Source organism: Nicotiana tabacum, chromosome 15, assembly GCF_000715075.1.
Source record: "Nicotiana tabacum cultivar K326 chromosome 15, ASM71507v2, whole genome shotgun sequence".
Taxonomy (NCBI): Eukaryota; Viridiplantae; Streptophyta; class Magnoliopsida; order Solanales; family Solanaceae; genus Nicotiana; species Nicotiana tabacum.
This window is the reverse complement of record NC_134094.1, coordinates 1,016,295-1,035,731: the sequence shown is the minus strand read 5'-3', so window position 1 is coordinate 1,035,731 and position 19,437 is coordinate 1,016,295. Positions and strand designations below refer to the sequence as shown.

General features: G+C 36.3%; 1 protein-coding gene across 1 annotated transcript; it reads left to right on the top strand.

Annotated features, from left to right (window-relative positions):
* The first annotated feature begins 9,189 nt into the window (after positions 1-9,189).
* On the top strand, positions 9,190-13,743 carry LOC107759736 (ubiquitin-ribosomal protein eL40 fusion protein). The gene is made up of 5 exons (XM_016577738.2): positions 9,190-9,350; positions 9,463-9,549; positions 9,845-9,947; positions 13,290-13,356; positions 13,475-13,743. The coding sequence occupies exons 1-5, from the start codon at positions 9,248-9,250 to the stop codon at positions 13,499-13,501; spliced, it is 387 nt and encodes a 128-aa protein (XP_016433224.1). The 5' UTR covers positions 9,190-9,247; the 3' UTR covers positions 13,502-13,743.
* The last annotated feature ends 5,694 nt before the right edge of the window (positions 13,744-19,437 follow it).

The following is a 19,437-nucleotide window of genomic DNA, read 5'->3' as shown; positions in this document are numbered from 1 at the left end:
AACTGGTGCTGGTGCCATCGGCCGAGTACTTCACTGTGGGGTCCCACCCAATAGCCTAGGGAAATATCTCGCAATGTGACCAAAATCCCCGCACTCGAAACAACCCCTCCTCTGACGAAACTGCTGCTCCTGATGCCCAAAAGAATTGCCCAACAGACATTTCACCCTGATGAAGCTGCTCAAACTGCCTGCGCAGCTCCTCTCTGTGGGACTCAGGTACAAACTTCTCCAAAAAGAGAACGGAGAACTGCTGCCAAGAAAGAGGCGCTGCGCCAACCGGCCTACGCCTCTCGTAAGCCTCCCACCAATTAAGTGCAGCCCTAGAAAACTGGAAAGTAGTGAATGAGACCCCACTACTCTCCAGAATACTCGCGGTCTGAAGCATCCTCTAACACTTGTCCAATAAACCTTGTGCACCCCCACCCTCATCACCACTAAATGACGGAGGCTGGAGTCTCCCAAACCTCTCTAATTTGCGCTTCTCATCCTCTGACATCACATGAGCCATGTAGTCCTGAGAAGCTGCAATCGGTTGGTTTGGTGGTGCCTCCGTTGTCTGAAGCCCCTGAACAACCTGCTCGGGTGTGCGAGCGACGGGAGTCTGAGTGCCTCCCCCGGCCTGAGAAGTGGTTGCGGCCATCGAGATAGAGACTGCCTGAGCAAGGCCGGGACACGCTGTCAGAATCTGAGCTAGGACCTCCTGAAGGCCTGGAATAACAATAGGCACAGGTGGTGCGTGAGCTGGTCCCGTCGGAACCTCTACCTCTGGGACCTGGTCCTGAGCGGGGACAACTAGGGGATCTGTAGGTGCTGCCCCACATGATGCGCTGGCGATGACTCCGCCCCTACCACAACCTTTACCGCGGCTTCGGCCTCTCGCGACCCGAACTGGTGGTTGTCCCTCTTGACCGGTAGCACGAGTCCTCACCATCTGTGAAAGAATGAATAACAGATGTTTAGTTACTAGAATACATAAGACGAACGACAAGAATCCAAGAATGTGAAATTTTTCTAAAGGTTCTGTAGCCTCTCGAAGATAAGTACAGACATCTCCGTACTGATCCGCAAGACTCTACTAAACCCGCTCATGACTCGTGAGACCTATGTAACCTAGGCTCTGATACCAACTTGTCACGACCCAAAATCTAACTATGGTCGTGATGGCGCCTATCGTGTTACAAGGCAAGCCTATTTCCAAAAATATTACTACTAAATCGATTATAAGAATTTAATAAAAACTTTCCAACATTTGAATTTTTTCATAAACTAAATCAACTCTAAATATAATTATAGAAAATACGAAAACGATCCCCAAACATCGGGGTGTCACTAAGTCATGAGCGTCTAAATCTATGGACTAACAAATAAAACTGTCCAACCGTCAATACAGTCCAAAAGAAGAAATGATAAAAGAAGTAACAAGGTCTTGCGGACGCTAGCAGCTACCTTGCGGTCTCCAACGATAGCCGGTCTGAACTCAACGATCGCCGCGCTCTAACTCACCTGGATCTGCACATAAAGTGCAGGGTGTAGTATGAGTACAACTGACTCAGTAGTAACATAAATAACTAAGGAACTGACTAGTCGTGACGAGCTAAGTAAAACAATTCAATTATTTCTTTATCACAATTTAAAATAAACAGAAATAAACAGGTAAATTCCATCAACTCAATAAATGCTACAAAGAAATTAAAGGGTAAAATGCAGCAACATCAAAAGCAATGAATCCTCACAGCAATGTCACTCTATCACTCAGCTCTTGGCACTCGCACTAAGCACTCAACACTCAATAGGTACTTGCGCTCACTGGGTGTGTGAACAGACTCCGGAGGGGCTCCCAAAGCCCAAGCGCTAAGCACGGACAACTCACGTGCTGTACAGACAACTCATATGCCATAATATCAATCCCTAGATCTGCACGGTCAACTCACGTGCTATGCGGATAACTCACGCGCTATGGTATCAATATCTGGATCCGCACAGACAACTCACGTGCCTCAATCAAATACCTCACAACATGCCCTCGGCCTCACTTAGTCATGTACCTCTCTAGCCTCACCATCATCAACAAATAAGGGAAACACAACCCACGTCAAGTATCACAGCATATCGAAAAAATAATAGGGACCGAGGTAAACATGTACAATAATATCTATGACTGAGTGCAAATAATGTGAGCATCAATAAAGCCTAAGCATGATCTCTAACATGAAGGCAAACAAGTTCAACAACAAATAAACATATAACCACAAATAATAGCCATTAGTCCTCACATCCTCACATGACGGACCAAGTCTCAATCCCTCACGGTGCACACCCACATGCCTGTCACCTAGCGTGGGTATCACTTCCAAACAATCACGTGATGTCAAATCTCCGGGTTTATACCCTTAAAGATAGAGTTAAAATAATTACTTACCTTAACAACGTAAAATCCTACTCCGGGATGCCCTCGTCTCTGGACTCGGTCTCCAAAAGCTCTGAATCTAACCAAAATCAGAATACTACTATCAATATAGGCTAAAGAATCAAATTCCATAATAAAAACTACATAAATAGGCCACAAATCCGAAATCAGCCAAAACACGGTCCCCGGGCCCACGTCTCGAAACCAGTCAAAATAGCAGAATAACAAACGTCGTCCTTACCCGAGTCTAACCATATAAAATTCGTCAAAATCGGACTTCGTTTGGTCCCTCAAATCCTCACTTAAAACTCTCCAAAACTCAAACCCTAACTCCCTCAATTTCACCCTAAACCCCTACTAATTTCATGGCTAATCAGTGGAAAAACATCATAAATGCATGTAAATAAACCCAAGCAACTTACCTCACTGATGTCTTGTGATTCCCTAGCTCAAAAACCCGTTCAACAATGAAGGAACAAGGGCAAAAATTCGCGATGTGTGATATATATATAGGTTCTGCCCAGGAGTTCCGCACCTGCGACCCCATATGCGCATATGCGTTTCCGCATCTACGGATAATTTCTGCTTCTGCGAATTTTCATTAACTCGCCAGGCTTCGCTTCTGTGGTCACCATACCGCACATGTGGTCATCGCAGATGCGGAGACCAAGCCGCACCTGCAGTTTCTCTGCGCACCTGCACCTTAAGCCCCCACCTGCGAAGCTCGCACCTGCGCAATCTCCTTCGCACATGCGGGCTCGCAGGTGCGACACTCTTTTCACACCTGCGCCAACTTCCCAACTGACCAATTCTGCATCCGTGATAAGACTCTTGCATCTGCGACTATCGCACCTGCGGTCCCCAATCCGCAGGTGCGGACACACCAGAAGACTGTGCACCACCAGATTTCCAACAGTTCAACTTCACAAATTTTCAATCTGTTAACCATCTGAACCACACTCGAGCCCCTCGGGACCTCAACCAATAATTCCCACAAGTCATATATCACTACCCGAACTTAGTCGAACCTTCGAAACACCCAAAACAATACCAAAATACCGAATCAACCCCGGATTCAAGCCTAAGAACTTCTAAACTTTCAAAATTCGCCAACGACGCCAAAACCTATCAAACCACATCCGAATGACCTCAAATTTTAAAAATACATCACAAATGACACTACAAACCTACTCCAACTTTCGGAATTCCATTCCGACCCCGATACCTAATTTTTCACTGCTGACCAAAATCGCCAAATTTTCAACTTTCGTCAGTTCAAGCCTAATTCTACCACGGACCTCCAATTTACATTCCGGACACACTCCTAAGTCTAAAATGACCCAACGAAGCTAACCGAATCATAAAAATTCACATCCGAATTTGTTTACTCATAAGTTAACTTCCGGTTGACTTTTCTAACTTAACTTTCTAACTAAGAGGCTAAGTGTTCATTTCACTCCAAAACTACTCTGGACCCAAACCTACCAACTCGATGCAACTCAACGCAATTGAACAATACATAAAGAGACATAAATGAGAAAAATAGGGATATAACTCTCGGATCGACTGACTGGGTCGTTACAACTGTCTAATGCTTCTATCATATGATCTCAATGCTATGCCAATAAAGACGTCTTTTAAATTTTTGAAGTTTTGGATAAAACATTAATATTTTCTCGATATGGTAAAAGAGAACTAGCAGGCAGACTTTGCTGGAAATTCGTTCATCTTGTTTAATTACAAACTGAAAAAGCTGAAAAAGCATTGTCTATTTGGAGTAAGGCTACGTATGGGAATATTTTCCATAAGATAGCGAGTCCGGAGGAGTTGGTAATTGTTCATGAGACTCAATTTGAGTTATACCCTACTCAACACAATAGATAAAGACTACTGAAAGTTCAAGCTGATTTCATTAGGTATCTTCATCTAGAAGAGGAATTTTGGAAGCAAAAAACTGGGATGAACTGGTTTCAAGATGGAGATAGGAATACTAAATTTTTTCATGCACAAGTTAATGGAATAAGAAAGAGATTACAACTTAATAGAATCCAGAATAATATGGGGCAATAGCTTGAAGGTAATGAGGCAATGGCTGAAGAAGCTGTGAATTTCTTATAGGCTCAATTTCATGAGGAGACAATCCCTATGGCCTTTGACATTCTTGATCATGTACCAAGGCTGGTAGAAGATGGGCAGAATCATGATTTAATTGGGCTCAATGGGAATAGTGCAGGAGGTCCGGATGGTTTTAATGGTAGTTTCTTTCAAGTTTGTTGGAGATTATTGGAGATGGTGTCTTTGATATGGTGAAGGCTTTATTTAATGTTCAAGAACTTCCTAGATTTGTAACTCATACAAATTTAGTCCTATTACCAAAAATGAAAGAAGTCATAACTCCAGTGATATGAGGCTAATTAGCTTAAGTAATTTCACCAATAAGGTGTTTTCAAGAGTCATACATGAGAGATTAGTTGATCTTCTACCTAAGTTGATTTTTGATGAACAATCTAGCTTTGTGAAGGGGAGAAGTATTGTTGAAAATATTTTGTTAACTCAAGAGATCATCACTAATATAAGATTGAGGACAAAGGCTAGTCCTAATGTAGTGATCAAGCTTGATATGACTAAATCCTATGATAGGCTTTCATGCCTATTTTTAACCAAAGTTTTGAGGAAGATGGGATTTTGTGAGAGGTTCATAGGATTGGTATATGGTATTATATCTAATAACTGGTATTCAATGCTTCTCAATAGGCAGCCTTATGGTTTCTTTAAGTCTACCAGGGGGGTGAAGCAAGGAGATCTTGGCAGTTGAAGCTTTATCTAGGTGAGTAAATGCATTGCACTTGAATCTGTACTTTTGTGGCTTTGATTTACCAAAGTGGAGCCCTAAAATCAACCATTTTGTTTATGCAGATGACACAATAATTTTTTCCTCATCCGATGCTACTCCATTACAACGTATTACGGAGGTCTTAAATGCTTATGAGATTGTTTCTGGACAGTTGATTAACAAAGAGAAGTCAACAGTGTATATGCATCATTCTACGAGCTTGGAAGTGATTACTAAGGTGCAAAGAATTACTGAATTGGCAGGCAAGATTTTCCTTTCACATACTTAGGCTTCCCCATCTTTTATATAAGGAGAAAAATAGATTATTACCAACGACTTATCAATAAAGTAATTGGTAAGTTACAAGGCTGGCAGGGAAAGCTTTTGTCTATAGGAGGTAGAGTTGTTTTAATCTCACATGTATTTCAAGGCATGCCAATTCATCTTCTTTCAACTGTTAATCATCCTACAGGATGTGATAGAAAAGTTACATAAGATGTTTGCTCAATTCTTTTGGAGCAATTCTGTTGGGAGAAAGAGTAGACACTGGGCTTTGTGGAAAAAATTATGTCTACCGGCTGAAAAGGGAGGAGTAGGTTTTAGGTCATTACATGATGTATCCAAAGCTTTGTTTTACAAGCTTTGATGGGACTTTAGGACTAAATCTACCTTGTGGAGCGCTTTTAAGATCCAGAAATACTGCAAGAAATTGAATGCTGTGATTGTACCTTGGAGGGATGACTCCCATGTTTGGAGAAAGATGCTGAAATATAGGGATTTAATAGAACATCAAATATTATTAAAACCTAAAATGGGATCTTCTTTATTTTGGTTTTATAATTGGACTGTTTTATGGGCTCTTTATTTCAATATTCCTCCAAAATTTCCTCATGATGAAGATGTGAATAGTGTTGGAGATGTGGTCAGTGAGGGAACATAGGATGCAGATCGTTTGAGGGCTATTCTGCATGATGACCTTGCTGGGCACATTATTGGGAATATTAAACCTCTAGTTGAGCATGATGTACTAGACAAACAGGTGTGGATGCTAGATACAAAGGGGGATTTTAGCGTGAAGTCAGCGTGTGAATATTTACGAAGGAGAAGGGATCCTAACATTGCTTACAAGCATATGTCGCTTAAGGGATTGCCTTTTAAAATATCTTTCTTTATGTGAAAAATGTGAAGAGCTAAATTGCCACTTGATGATGTAATAAGGAGAATGTGGTATGTAGTAACTTCTCGATATTGGTATTGTGTCAATCCATAAGAGGAATCCATGGCACATGTATTCTTTAGATAATATGCTTCTACTAGTGTTGTGTCAATCCACAAGAGGAATCCATGGCACATGTATTCTTTAGATCATATGCTGCCACTAGAACTTGGTCGTATTTTTTCTCACATGCAGGCTTGTCTTTCAAAGGTTTGAATTTGCACCAAGCAGTGATCAAATGTTGGACAACCCAGGTGTTACCTAGACTCAAACCAGTGTTTCAAGTGTGGTATATGTGAGTAGAGTGATTTATCAAGTGTCCTCTATGCTACAAACACTTGTAAAAGTAAGGAAGCCAGGCATACAAAATGTTCCTCACAAATAGCCTGATTTATTACATATGTTGGAGAATTATATACCAAGGCTTAAGGTTAACCAAGTTCTTTGGGAATTGCCTACGGAGGGGTGGATAAAGGTGAACACTAATGGTGCAGCAAGGGGAAATCTAGGCAAGGGTGCAATTGGATTTTATTTGAGGGATAATCTGGGAGATGTAATATATGCATATGGGTAGGAGATCAATGAAACCACCAATATAAAAGCAGAGTCATTAGCAATGCGGTATTGCAATCAAAAGCACATATCTCACATTTGGTTGCAAACAGATTCTCTACTATTGAAGAATGTCATTGATGGTAGTTGGAGTACACCTTGGGGAGTTACGAAGTATGTAAAGGAAATAAGGAGACTAGTGGATATGTGTAATGCTAGGGTCACACACATATTTAGGGAAGGCAACAAGCTGGCAGATCATCTAGCTAATTATGCACTAGATATTGATTCTATGGAGTGTAATTCTTTTGCTCAACTGGACATCATATGGAGAAGGATTGTGAAATGATGATAAGCTTCAATGTCCCTATTTGAGGATAAGAGTTGCAAGAATTTAGAAGGGGAGAAAATGAAGAGCACATTGGAGGAGGAGATGACTGATAATACATGTAACCACCTTGTTCAAATCCTTATGGATGAGAACATGGTGAACTTGTTTTTTACTAACTTTGTATTCTTTTTTACAGGAGAAGTTACGGAATTCATGCCTGGCCTTTTGATACAATTTCAATGGGTGATATTAGTATTTAGTACTCATTCCCTTTAAGGAGTATTGAGGGCAACCACAAGCATGGAACCAAAAATGGATTCAAGGATCACAACGACGATGATAGGGATTGTATGTGATACTTTAGCCTACCGTACAAGGCAAGAGCTAAACATCCTTTTTATTTGTACTGTACTCATCATGGTACAGTCTACTAGCATCCATTTTTTTTTTGTAAGGATCACATGTACTGGAACGCAAATGGGGATTACTGCAAGATTTTTTGCCATGGTAATCACTCGATGTACTGGTTTTTGAGAGGAAAAATGGGTCTAATGGATGCATTGCGGAGTAACAACCCAATGTGTTTTACTAATGCATTAACTCACAATTGGCTTCATGCAAAAACTTCAACAGATTACACTTGGAGGTCACACTAAATTTTGTGCCAACAATGTGTGCTCGTTCATGCTTCATCTTGCTGGACAGTGAAATTAGCATGTGACACAACTATATTTTTTGGTAATGCAGGAATGGAATCATTACACAAATACTTCAAGCAAACAAGCGGGGAAATTGATTTGAATATGCTGCCTAGTTTTGCTAAAATCTGGGCAGTGAAGAAGGCTCGCACCTTGATGAAGATCCGCACTCTTTGGACAATATGGACTCTCAAGCACAGTTCCTTTACATGACTAGTTTTATTCATCTTTCTTACTACTTTAGTAGGTCAATAATAACATTCATTTAAAGGACAAAATGTGCTACCAATTTTGAGTACCACTTGCTCAAAATTGGCGTTACGGATTATGTACTCTTCATAGCTTATGACCTTTCATTTTGTAAGACCTCATGGTACTTTGTTTTTTCGATTTCTAAATATATATAAAAACTAGCCCTAGGCACCTTGCCTAGTGGATTTGCTAAAAATAAAAATTGGCGCAACTTAAGTTCAGACTCGATGGTGTGAGTTGACCTGAAAGTCTGAAAAAAAAGAAGAAACAACAACAACATGAACAATCAATTTTTTTAAAATCAAAACTAAGCTAAATTTTTTATAACTTATAGAAATTGAGTATAATTTAAATATGGGTGCTCAAAGCGGCTACACAATATCATTTCTACCTTTTAATAGGGATTTTTAGACAAATAGTCAGTCGAATTTATTGTTTACTTCTTCTAGTCAGTATACATATATTATACAATGATTATACATAATTATATATATATATATATATATATATATATATATATATATATATATATATATATATATATATATATATTACTACACTGTAAAACTATATATAATTATTTCATCTAGCGTTTAATCCAATAATAGACAAAAAAAAGTGCATATATTTTTTCTTTTTTCTCAAACGGAGAATTGCATTAATAAAAGAAGTTAAGAAAGTACACGATAGTGGACTGAACGGACTCTATATTACTATATATCCGTCAACTATTTTAAGTTTAAGTTAATTCATCTAAAAAGGCGTTAGCTTGAGTTGCAGCCAAATTGATAAGGCAATTTCAGCCCAAACCTAGCCAAGTTGGACCAAAATGGCTCAAAGCCCCATCCCTTCCGAGCCCAACGGGCATCAGCCTCCACTAAACCCTACATATAAATATATTTCAGCTGTGAGGAAAAACGCGAGGAGCTGAAGAAGGCAGGCGAAGCTCGTTTCGAAAATGCAGATATTCGTGAAAACTCTCACTGGTAAAACCATAACTCTCGAAGTTGAATCCAGTGATACTATCGACAATGTTAAAGCCAAAATACAAGACAAGGAAGGTAGTATTATAAAACTTGTTTTTAAACATCTTCATTTGTTTATTTCTATGGTTTTTTTTTATTACTCCATTGTTTATTAAGTCCGTGATTTTATGTTTTTGTGCTGATTCAGGAATTCCACCGGACCAACAAAGGCTGATTTTTGCTGGTAAGCAGCTCGAAGATGGCCGCACCTTGGCCGATTACAACATCCAAAAAGGTAATTTGTTATGTATTTAACCGTTCAATTAAGAGAGTTGTAAAATTTAACTATAACTCAAATAAAGTGTAAAAACTACTTAAATTATATTCTATTAGCATAAAAGATGAGTAGTCACATGGTTTAGAAATTAGAAATTCATTAGATTTATTGAAATTAATTGGAGAGATTAAGATCACCGAATTTTTTTCTAATTAAAGGTCAACTTTCATTATGTAGACTTTGGAATGTCACAGTTATGTCCTAACTGAAGTGAAAGTTAATAGTTTTATTTTCTTGCATTTAATAAATGCAGAATCGACTCTACATTTGGTGCTGAGGCTTCGTGGTGGAATCATTGAGCCATCGTTGATGGCTTTGGCTAGGAAATACAATCAGGAGAAGATGATATGCCGCAAGTAGGTTCCCAAAATGTACCTTCTGTTTGTTGAATCAGTAGGTTTTGTGATAAACATATGAGTAGTTCTTTTTTGCGCTATCTCTTTCATTATGCTTATGATGTTACTACTGCTAAGATTTTGCACTAGTGGTCTGTGGGGAACCTGACATGCACTTGTAAACTTTTCATTTATCGATTACAAGTGTCATATTGGAGTAAGTGACATGCACTTAAAGCATACAATTCTTGAGTAAGATGATTGTAGCAGAGTGTCATATTGGATACTTTGCCTTTAGGAAAAGAGGGGAGAGAAGAACATGCTACCAAGTATTTAAACATAAGTTGCTTATTAAGCATTAAAGTTAAGAAATCATAAGTAAGATGATTGTTACTGTTGCAGAGCATACTGGATATTTTGCCTTTAGGAGGAGCGGGGAAAGGAAGTATATGGTGTCCCTGATACATTAGTTGGTTCCTTGTTAAATTTATGACTCATAATTTGTGGATTAGAGCAGACAATTCTTAAGTAAGATGGTTGTTACTGTTGCAAAGGATCATATTAGATACTTTGCCTTTAGGAGAAGAGGGGAATGGAGAACATGTTTTCAAGTATTGCCCGGAAACATAAGTAAATTTTCTCTCGATGGTGCTGCCCCCACCCCCTCAAAAGAGAAGTTGTGCTCCATTATTCAAGGTGGACAGATCGAAATAGTTTGCTTAGAAATGACAACTTAAGTGACTGCAGTTGAGTGATAGTAGCTATCACAGCTATTAGTACTAACAGTAGCTGTGATGATTGTACTGAATGCATAAGTGTTTATGATGGTACTAGTGCTAAGATTTTGAACTAGTGGTTTGTAGGAAATCTGACATGGACTTTTAACGACATAAACTTCTATTTGGTCAGTATTGAGAGCATAATTTGTGGATTAAAGCAGACAATTTTTGAGTAAGATGGTTGTTACTGTTGTAGAGCGGCTACGTTGGATACTTTGTCTTTAGGGAAGAGGGGAGAGAGGAACATACTGTCAAGTATTTCCCTGAAATATTAGTTGATATAACATTAAATATAAGAAGGTTCTTTCAATGGTGCTGCCCCCCAGCCCCCCCACCCCCACAAAAGAGTTTGTGCTCCATTTATGTGGTTGGATATGCCTTTGGATAGTATCCTTAGCAATTATGTGCTACTAACTCATCTATAGCCTCACATTAACCTTTGCTCCATTGACAACCATTGTGGCTTTGTCGATGTTTTGTATTTCTCTTCTATCTCATCATACCACCATTCCCCTAGGATGGCGTGATTCCTTATTAGATCCCTGGAATCCATTTTTTTAACGTTATGCTATGTTTGTATCATCATAAAATGCTTTGCACAATATCTTTTGGTGCTATTTTCAAAATGCCTGGCTGTAAAACTGATACTTGACCATCTTGGTACCTCGATCTCATTCTGTCATTTGAAACATTGAAACAACTTTCAGGGATAATCTTTTGGTGGAATTTTTATTTGTGTTGGACACAATTGTAGACATTTAAATTGGTTAGATTTAAATCCATACTATAAGTTGGATAATATTTTATATTCAAGATATGTTAGTCCAAATAAATATTATGAGCTAATATAATTAGATTAAATATTTAAGTCCTATAGATATGAATTTAACTAAGGTCCAATTTTGTTGGGCTAGTCCATGTATTTGGGATTCAAATTGTGAGCCACATTTGTTGGTCCAAGATGTCATCTTATCCTAGAGGGCCAAACATGTGTCATATGTCAAATGACTTGGTATGCCAAGTCAAGTAAAGGAGCTGATAGGGTATACCACATACCAAATGGCATAGCATGAGCATGTCAAGTCAAACAGTAAGGCCAATGAAAATGTGCCGCATACACATGTGACATGTTGTGGCTAATCAATTGTGGCTTTGTCACAACTTTAATATGTTTGGTTGGTGACTCAAGCCATCAAATCAAAGTAAATAAATTTGTTCTCATCGTAACTCCTCATCCACAACTTTAAATAGGGGTGCGCCATAACTTAAAAAGGGGATGAATTCACAACAAACAAGAGAGAGCTTTAGTACTAATAAATCTCTTATTGCTAGAACATGTCACATGTAAGCGCGATGCATTTTTATTTGCATTACGATTTGACTTGCCATGTTATGTTATTTGACATGTGGCGTTATGATCTTTTGATTTGGTGTGTCACGTCATTTGATGCGCGAAACAAATTTACTCCTTTAGGATAAGATGGAATCTTGGGTTGACAAAGTGGGCTCATCATTTGAAGCACAAATAGTGGATTAGCCCAACAAAATTGAGCTTTTAATTAAATCCATATCTACTGGACTTAAATATTTTATCTATTATATTAGCCCACAATATTTATTTGGACTAATATATCTTGAAATTTAAATATAATTCAAATTATTTTGTGAACTTAAATTCAATAAAATTTAAATGACTACAAAAGCTCCCCTACTTCAAGGCTTGTTGGGCTGTAAACTAGTTGAACTGTAGATGGGCCTTTACAAGTGAAGGTTATTACTCTGTTTCTTGGCCTTATTTGGGGTTACAGCTAGAGGTGTCTTACTCTTAGTGTGTTTTCTGGGAATAGTAAAGGTTGTATTGTGATTTCTTTCTCAAGAGGATTGTGTCGGGAGGAGGTGGAAGAAGAGATTGAGATGGGTCAAGAGGGTGATGGCTGGTGGATGTATAGAGATGATGTAAGATCAGTGAGCCACAAGTTCCACTTTGCAAATCAAGACAAACACAACCAGTCATAGTTGTATTTAACATAAAGTAAAATTTCTCATCAAAGTGAGTGTACTCTCATAAGCAGCAGCAGAAGTGACCGTGTCTCATCAAAATTTAAGTCCAATTCTAGCACCTGTAGCATCTTCCCTACAGGAGTTTAGATGTTGGGATTCGCATCCAAGTTATCTTCACTACTCCTTAAGTTGGTGGATTGCTGAACACTGATGATTGCGGGTTTAATTTTTTGTGTTCTGGTTGTAAGGTTTCCAAATTTTTAGTAACACAATCCTTTTTAAGCATTTATGAATGCTTGATTGCTCCTCAAAATTGTCAAAGTTCTGGCAGGTTAACGTATCCGTAGCTTGAATTTTCATTGTTCAAAGTGATTAGAAATTCAATGGACAAACATAGTGACTTTACATGTCTATGGCCGCTAGAAAAGGGATATTGTCCTCCTGTAACATACTGATCTCCAATTTTATGTCGGTCATTCCTTCCGACTGTTGGCTAATATGTATTGCCATCATGCTATTTCTGTTCTTTTTTCTTCTTTTCCAGTAGTTGTTTCTTATGCATACCTTTTAAAAATACCTAAAGGTGCTATGCTCGATTGCATCCTCGTGCTGTCAACTGCCGCAAGAAGAAGTGTGGACACAGCAACCAGGTTAGAATCATCAATTACTTAATTTTAACTTTATTTCCTTGAAAATTTTGAATTGACACTTCATTTAGCTGACAGCAATGATAGCTGACTAGTTTGAGTTGCTTTTTTGGGGTTGCAGTTGAGGCCTAAAAAGAAGATCAAGTAGATGTAAATTTCTATTGCTGCTGACTTGTAGTTGCTTGGCGGTATTAGATCTTTCGGAAACTGAACTTTGATATCTTGTTCAAATAAACAATTTGTACTTGGATTTATTTTGTGTTTCTGTTCGTTTTACCCTTCAAGATTCATGGACTTTGTATTCGGGAGAGGTATATGAAGAGTCTTTGCTACTTTCATATTTTGGGAGATCAAGTCGATTAGCATACAGTTATTGCTATTTTGCTGTGATATTGGTTTATGAATCGCAACAACAAACTAATTTTTATTGCTGATCATTTTAACTGATTACAGCTAAGTAATGTTCCCCTTTCTAAATCTATTTGTGAATGTAATTCTTAATGTACGTAACTATTTATTAGGTTTCCATTGACCAATATTAGATCACTGAGTCTAGCATTTTCCAATCCTTGTGCAAAGTTATTCTTGATGTAGCATTTTCACAATCCTCATTACCATAACCAACGAAAAATAAAGGCGAGAATTAAGTTATTTATTGCCCTTAAACCAAGATCTGCTGCGATTGATCACAGGAAATTACATGATTTCTTGAGCAATTAGATGTTTTGTTTGTTGCTTACCAGTACAAAAAAAGAAAGAAATATAAGCAAAAGGTTAGTGTCAAAGCTTATCACTTTTACGATGGATTTTCTAAAAACTACATTCATCGAAATGTGTCATTTTGAGGACGTACTACGATATGAATATAGAATTATATAATTGACTTGGACTATTTTAGAATTATCACTAGATTCAATCGAATAAAATTCACTCGCTTCTTATTCGAAAAACAAAAGACGACCATACACTTCTTTTGGAGAGCAAGCTATCCTAGCCTAGTTTTTTTTTTTTTTTTTTTTGGTTTTTCACCCGTTATCCGGTACCCACATTGGGGCCCGACTAAATCCGGATTCATGCCGGGAAGTCCCACATTGAGGGTAAAGCGCTCCCTAACAAAGACGACTTCATACTCAGGGATTCGAACCCGAGACTTCTAGTTAAGAATGAAAGAGTACTTATCACTCTACCATGGTATCCTCGCCTAGTTCATTTATAAGCAATTCTATCAGATTGACTACTTTAGTGCCATTAAAAATAATGAAGAATGATTAGTTTATTCATAATCAGCCTTGCACCGCTTCGTTGAATTGCTGACTTACTATAGTGAACAAAAAGAAGATCAAGGTGCAATCCAAAGTTAGGCTTGCTTTGTTTCTAAATTTTTAATTGTTTCATATGCATAGAATCTTGTCTATCTCATCCCTCAATAATTATTAAATAAATATAAAATATAAGGTAATGGAAAAGCGTGCACAAAAAGGAGTCCACTATTAATTTCACTTTTCAACAACTCCCACAGTCCCAACGCACCTTTTCCTAACGTTATTCCCACAACGACTTTTTTTAGGTACATTATTCCCAGCATGATTAGAAGCGTCCAAACTAATGAATTGGTTCAGCTTTTACAAAGTTTTCCAATCAAATTTTGATTGTTACGCTTCTGAATTCATTAATACCAATATTTAATGTTTCTCATTCTCATTTATTATTTTAAATTTTAAAAAATGCTGACTTCTGAGGACAACACTAGTGCCCCTTACTCTTCCAAGAAAATATACAAAATAATCCGTTAGGATTTAATTAGAGAAAGATAACTATCACAAAGATATCTAGTGTTTTATATAACTGACTTATTACGTCTTAAGATGAAATCATCATGTGAAATAAGCCGTAAAACTAAAAAAATACTTGTTATAAGTCATAAAATCATCGAACCCCAGACTTCATTTGTTTGTGCATGAATCATTTGATCATCTATCAGAGAAAAACAACGATCCTGTAATATTATTTCCATCTTATTTTCCAATGAACTAACATATTGATGATTTCATTATTTTAAAATATATATATCTTTCATTACAATAGTTATATAGCTGGTGAACTTTTAGGTGTGATTTGATCCACTAACAAATGCAAAAGTACAAAAAAAGGGAAAGAAGACATTTTTTAATCATAATGTTTAAACTATATTTTTAACTATTACTCAACACGGTTCTTTCTATAATAGCAAAATTCTTTTTCTTCAATTATAGTAATGTTTACAACAATTGTATGGAACAGTCAACTTCTAAAATTACGAAGAAGTAGAGGTCGAATAGCTAGAGACCTATATAGTTGCAGCTAGCAAATTACAAGGAAATGACAATAGCTATATAATTGCAGCTTGCAAATTACAAGGAAATGACAATAGCTATATAGTTGCAGCTTGCAAATTAACAAGGAAAAAGGAGCAAAATTTAAGGCAAAGTTTATGTATATGAAGAGTGGGTAGAAAAACAAGGTGGAAATGATATTGAAATAAGAGACATGAAGTCAAAAAGGAGCCTTGGGAATTCATATGTCATAACTAATCAATAGTAGTATTAAATCACTGCAGCATCTACACCTCGAGTCAATGGCAAAACAAACAGAAAATTCTACTATTCATACAAAGAAATTAAATAATTCTTGTCTTTCTTTAACTCGGGACAAACCCTACTTTTTCCTTTATATTTTCCAACTTTTTTCTTTCGTAATATACAAATCAAAGTCATGTCACATGTACGATGGATGGAGTAATTGTGTTTCAATATTCACAACCACAATATATCTTTGGTGAAATTTAAGTAACTCGTTAGCAATGTTGTGATTTGGTATTTGAAATTTGACAACTCCTTTGTTTTTTCGTTTCACGCATGATATGTAGTATTTGTTTTGGCTTGACTAATTCGGATTTGCATAAAAAAAAATCACACTTTAGTATGGTCTTTGACAAAACCAAATGAGTATGTACACACCCTCACACAACAAAGGAGGAACTCTTTTTCAATACTCATTAACTTGCTTTTTCAAAATGATAAAGGAGTATATGTTTTGCTGGTCTATTTTAACACCATTATTTATTTAGTCAAAATAAAAAATTGGCCATATCTACTGAAAGCAAAACAATGCAAATGCCGAGTAAATTAATCTAAGATTTTTATTTTTATTTTTGTGGGAAGATACTAAGCTAGCAGGTGTTGTTGTTGAACTACCGACAGTGAAATGGAGAATTCCAAAACAATCTTGTCATGAACATATAGATGAGAAAAACAAAGCAATCAAGCTGGCAAGGATGTGTCAATAATGAGCCAAAAGCGATTCTACTTTTTTGATTAATTCATATTCGCATTGTATAAGACTCATTAAAAGAAAATCATTTTATATCAAGATTTTTTAATATTCTAAAGCTCGAACTCAAAAACTCTAGTTTAGAATAAAATAATTCCATCTTTCCCATCTTAACTCTTAAAGAGTCGTTTGGTAGGGTGTATAAAAATAGTACTGAATATCGAGTATTAATAATGATGAGATTAGTAATATTGAGATTAGTTATGCTGTGATTATTTCCTATCCACTGTTTAGTTTGGTGAATTAAAAATAACATGCATTACATAGGGGTGTATACGTGCTTATCTATGTATTAAAAACTATAGTATTATTAATGCAATAATTTGGTATGTATTAGTTATATAACAAATAATTAATAATAGTAAAGCTAATACATATATCAAACAACCCCCGATTGTGAGTGATTCTACAGCTTTAGAGAACCAAAGTGGGAAAAAAAGAGAGAAAAAGAAGTGAAAATGTCTTTTCCCACAACAAAAGTAAAGAAAGCAGAGACACAGTTGAAACAAGCTGAAGCATGCAAAAGGCTACTCTATATGTTGTACAACTGTATATTTTCTCGAAAGTTGATTGAATTGTGTCCATCTTTCACTTTTCAAGTTGACTCCTTAAAAGTTAGCAAGTTAACATCTTCTATTGTCTTAAAAGATGGAGTACGTAACTTCAAGACTCTGGAAACCTTTGCCATATCAATGTTGTTGATAGATTTTCGTAGCAGTTTTCCCTTTGATGCGGTTGTATCAATTATCATATACTACTATTTACCTATCTTGTTCGGATTTTTCAAAAATATCGCTCGATGCATGTCGAGTCATGCAAAATTAATACTTCTTCTGTTCTAATTTATGTGAACCTGTTTAGCTGGATACGGAGTTTAAGAAAAAATAAATTTTTTTTGAATTTGTGATCCAAACAAGTCAAAAAGGGGTCCAGAGTATCTGTGTGATTATAAAAGCTTCTCATTAAGGGTATAGTTGGAAGTTTAAGCTAAATTATTTCCAAATTTAGAAAGGAGTCATTCTTTTTGGAATAGACCAAAAAGGAAATAAGTTCACATAAACTGAAACGGAAGGAGTATATTTTTGGAGAATTCGACACAGGTACGATAATATTTTAGAGATTCCGCGCAATATAGCTACTCACTAGAACTATCATCTTTGTAGGAGTTAATAATGCCTTTAAGAAAAATTTAAGTTATATCCACGGTTGTCGGTTAATGTAAATATTTTTACATTATTAGTATAGTTTAACCTATTATGGAGTAACATTTTACTTCATAGAGTAGTTTTCTTAAATCATGTTACTAATTATTGGAGATAATACTTACCATAGAGACTACAAATAATTATAACTTACTAATTATATTGTGTAATAATTCTTACACTATGGGTGCATAGTACTTTCGTTCTTTATGAACTTTTATTATATACACTAATAATATAAATATTTGTTTTACACTGTCAGTGAATTAAGAGGTGATAACATGTTAGTTACTACTTTTATTATATTACCAATTAATATTTAGCAAGAGGTTTACCTATAAAAATCAAATAAGCGAGTTGACTATAACAACCACAAGTTTCAATTTTTTTACAGTTTCGTATTGAATCAAAGTAAGTCACATAAATGTAAGAGAGTAACAGTTACATGAACTCTCCATATAGGAGGATCAAAACAGGACAAAAGAAATATAAAATCTCCATATAGAGAGCTAATTGGACAGTTGTGAGAAAGAGTTTAGTAGGTTTGAGTGGTCCATATAGTAACCTATCGAGTTGTGAAAAAAATGACTGACTTTTCTCTGTATTTCTGAGTTCTGTCTTCAATATTTTCCCCCGCAAGCTTAGAAAATGAAGTTACACTCTGCACGAGGGACTCCTTTTCTCTTATTTTACTCATTGTTTGCTACTTTTATACTTATTACCAATACTTTACTATATTACCTAGAACATGTAAATTATACACATCTTGTTTGTCATACTACGTAAAAGATTCTTTTTTTTGTTTTGTTTTTGTTTGTAAGTTTAGTTTAACCAAATATTTTGGTGTCATGCACATATGGCCTCCTATTGTCAAGTTTGCCAGCTTGTTGCTGAAATCAGAATATGTCAATTTCATTGTCAAGTTTACCTATTCATGCCATAACTTAACTTTGAGTGATACATGATTTACTTCATTCTTCTATTGATGATGTCTTTCCTATCCTTATAATAAGTAAAATCTTCGTTTTGCAGATCCTTTTCTCTTTTTACACAAATAGTGTAATCATATGATTTAGGGTATTAAATATTCCATCCGTTTCAGTTTATGTGAACCTATTTTTTTTTGGTCCGTACGTTTAAAAAAGAATGACCTCTTTCTAAATTTAGAAATAATTTAGCTTAAACTTTCAATTATAAAAAGATTTTATAACCACGCAAATACTCTGGACCCCCTTTTGACTTGTTTAAGACCACAAATTCCAAAAGTCTTCATTTTTTCTTAAACTCCGTGCCCAGTCAAACATGTTCACATAAGTTGAAACGGAGGGAGTATTTTTTTTGAAGAAGGTAAAATCCTTAAACCACAAATAGAGGCGGAAACCAGTGACGATGCCAGAAATTTTTCAAGGATGTTCAAATTTAAAAGAAGCAAAATAATCCCGATAAAGTGTGTTTAATTTATGTTATATACCTCTAAAATCTAATATTTTATCTATATACGCGGTGTAATTTT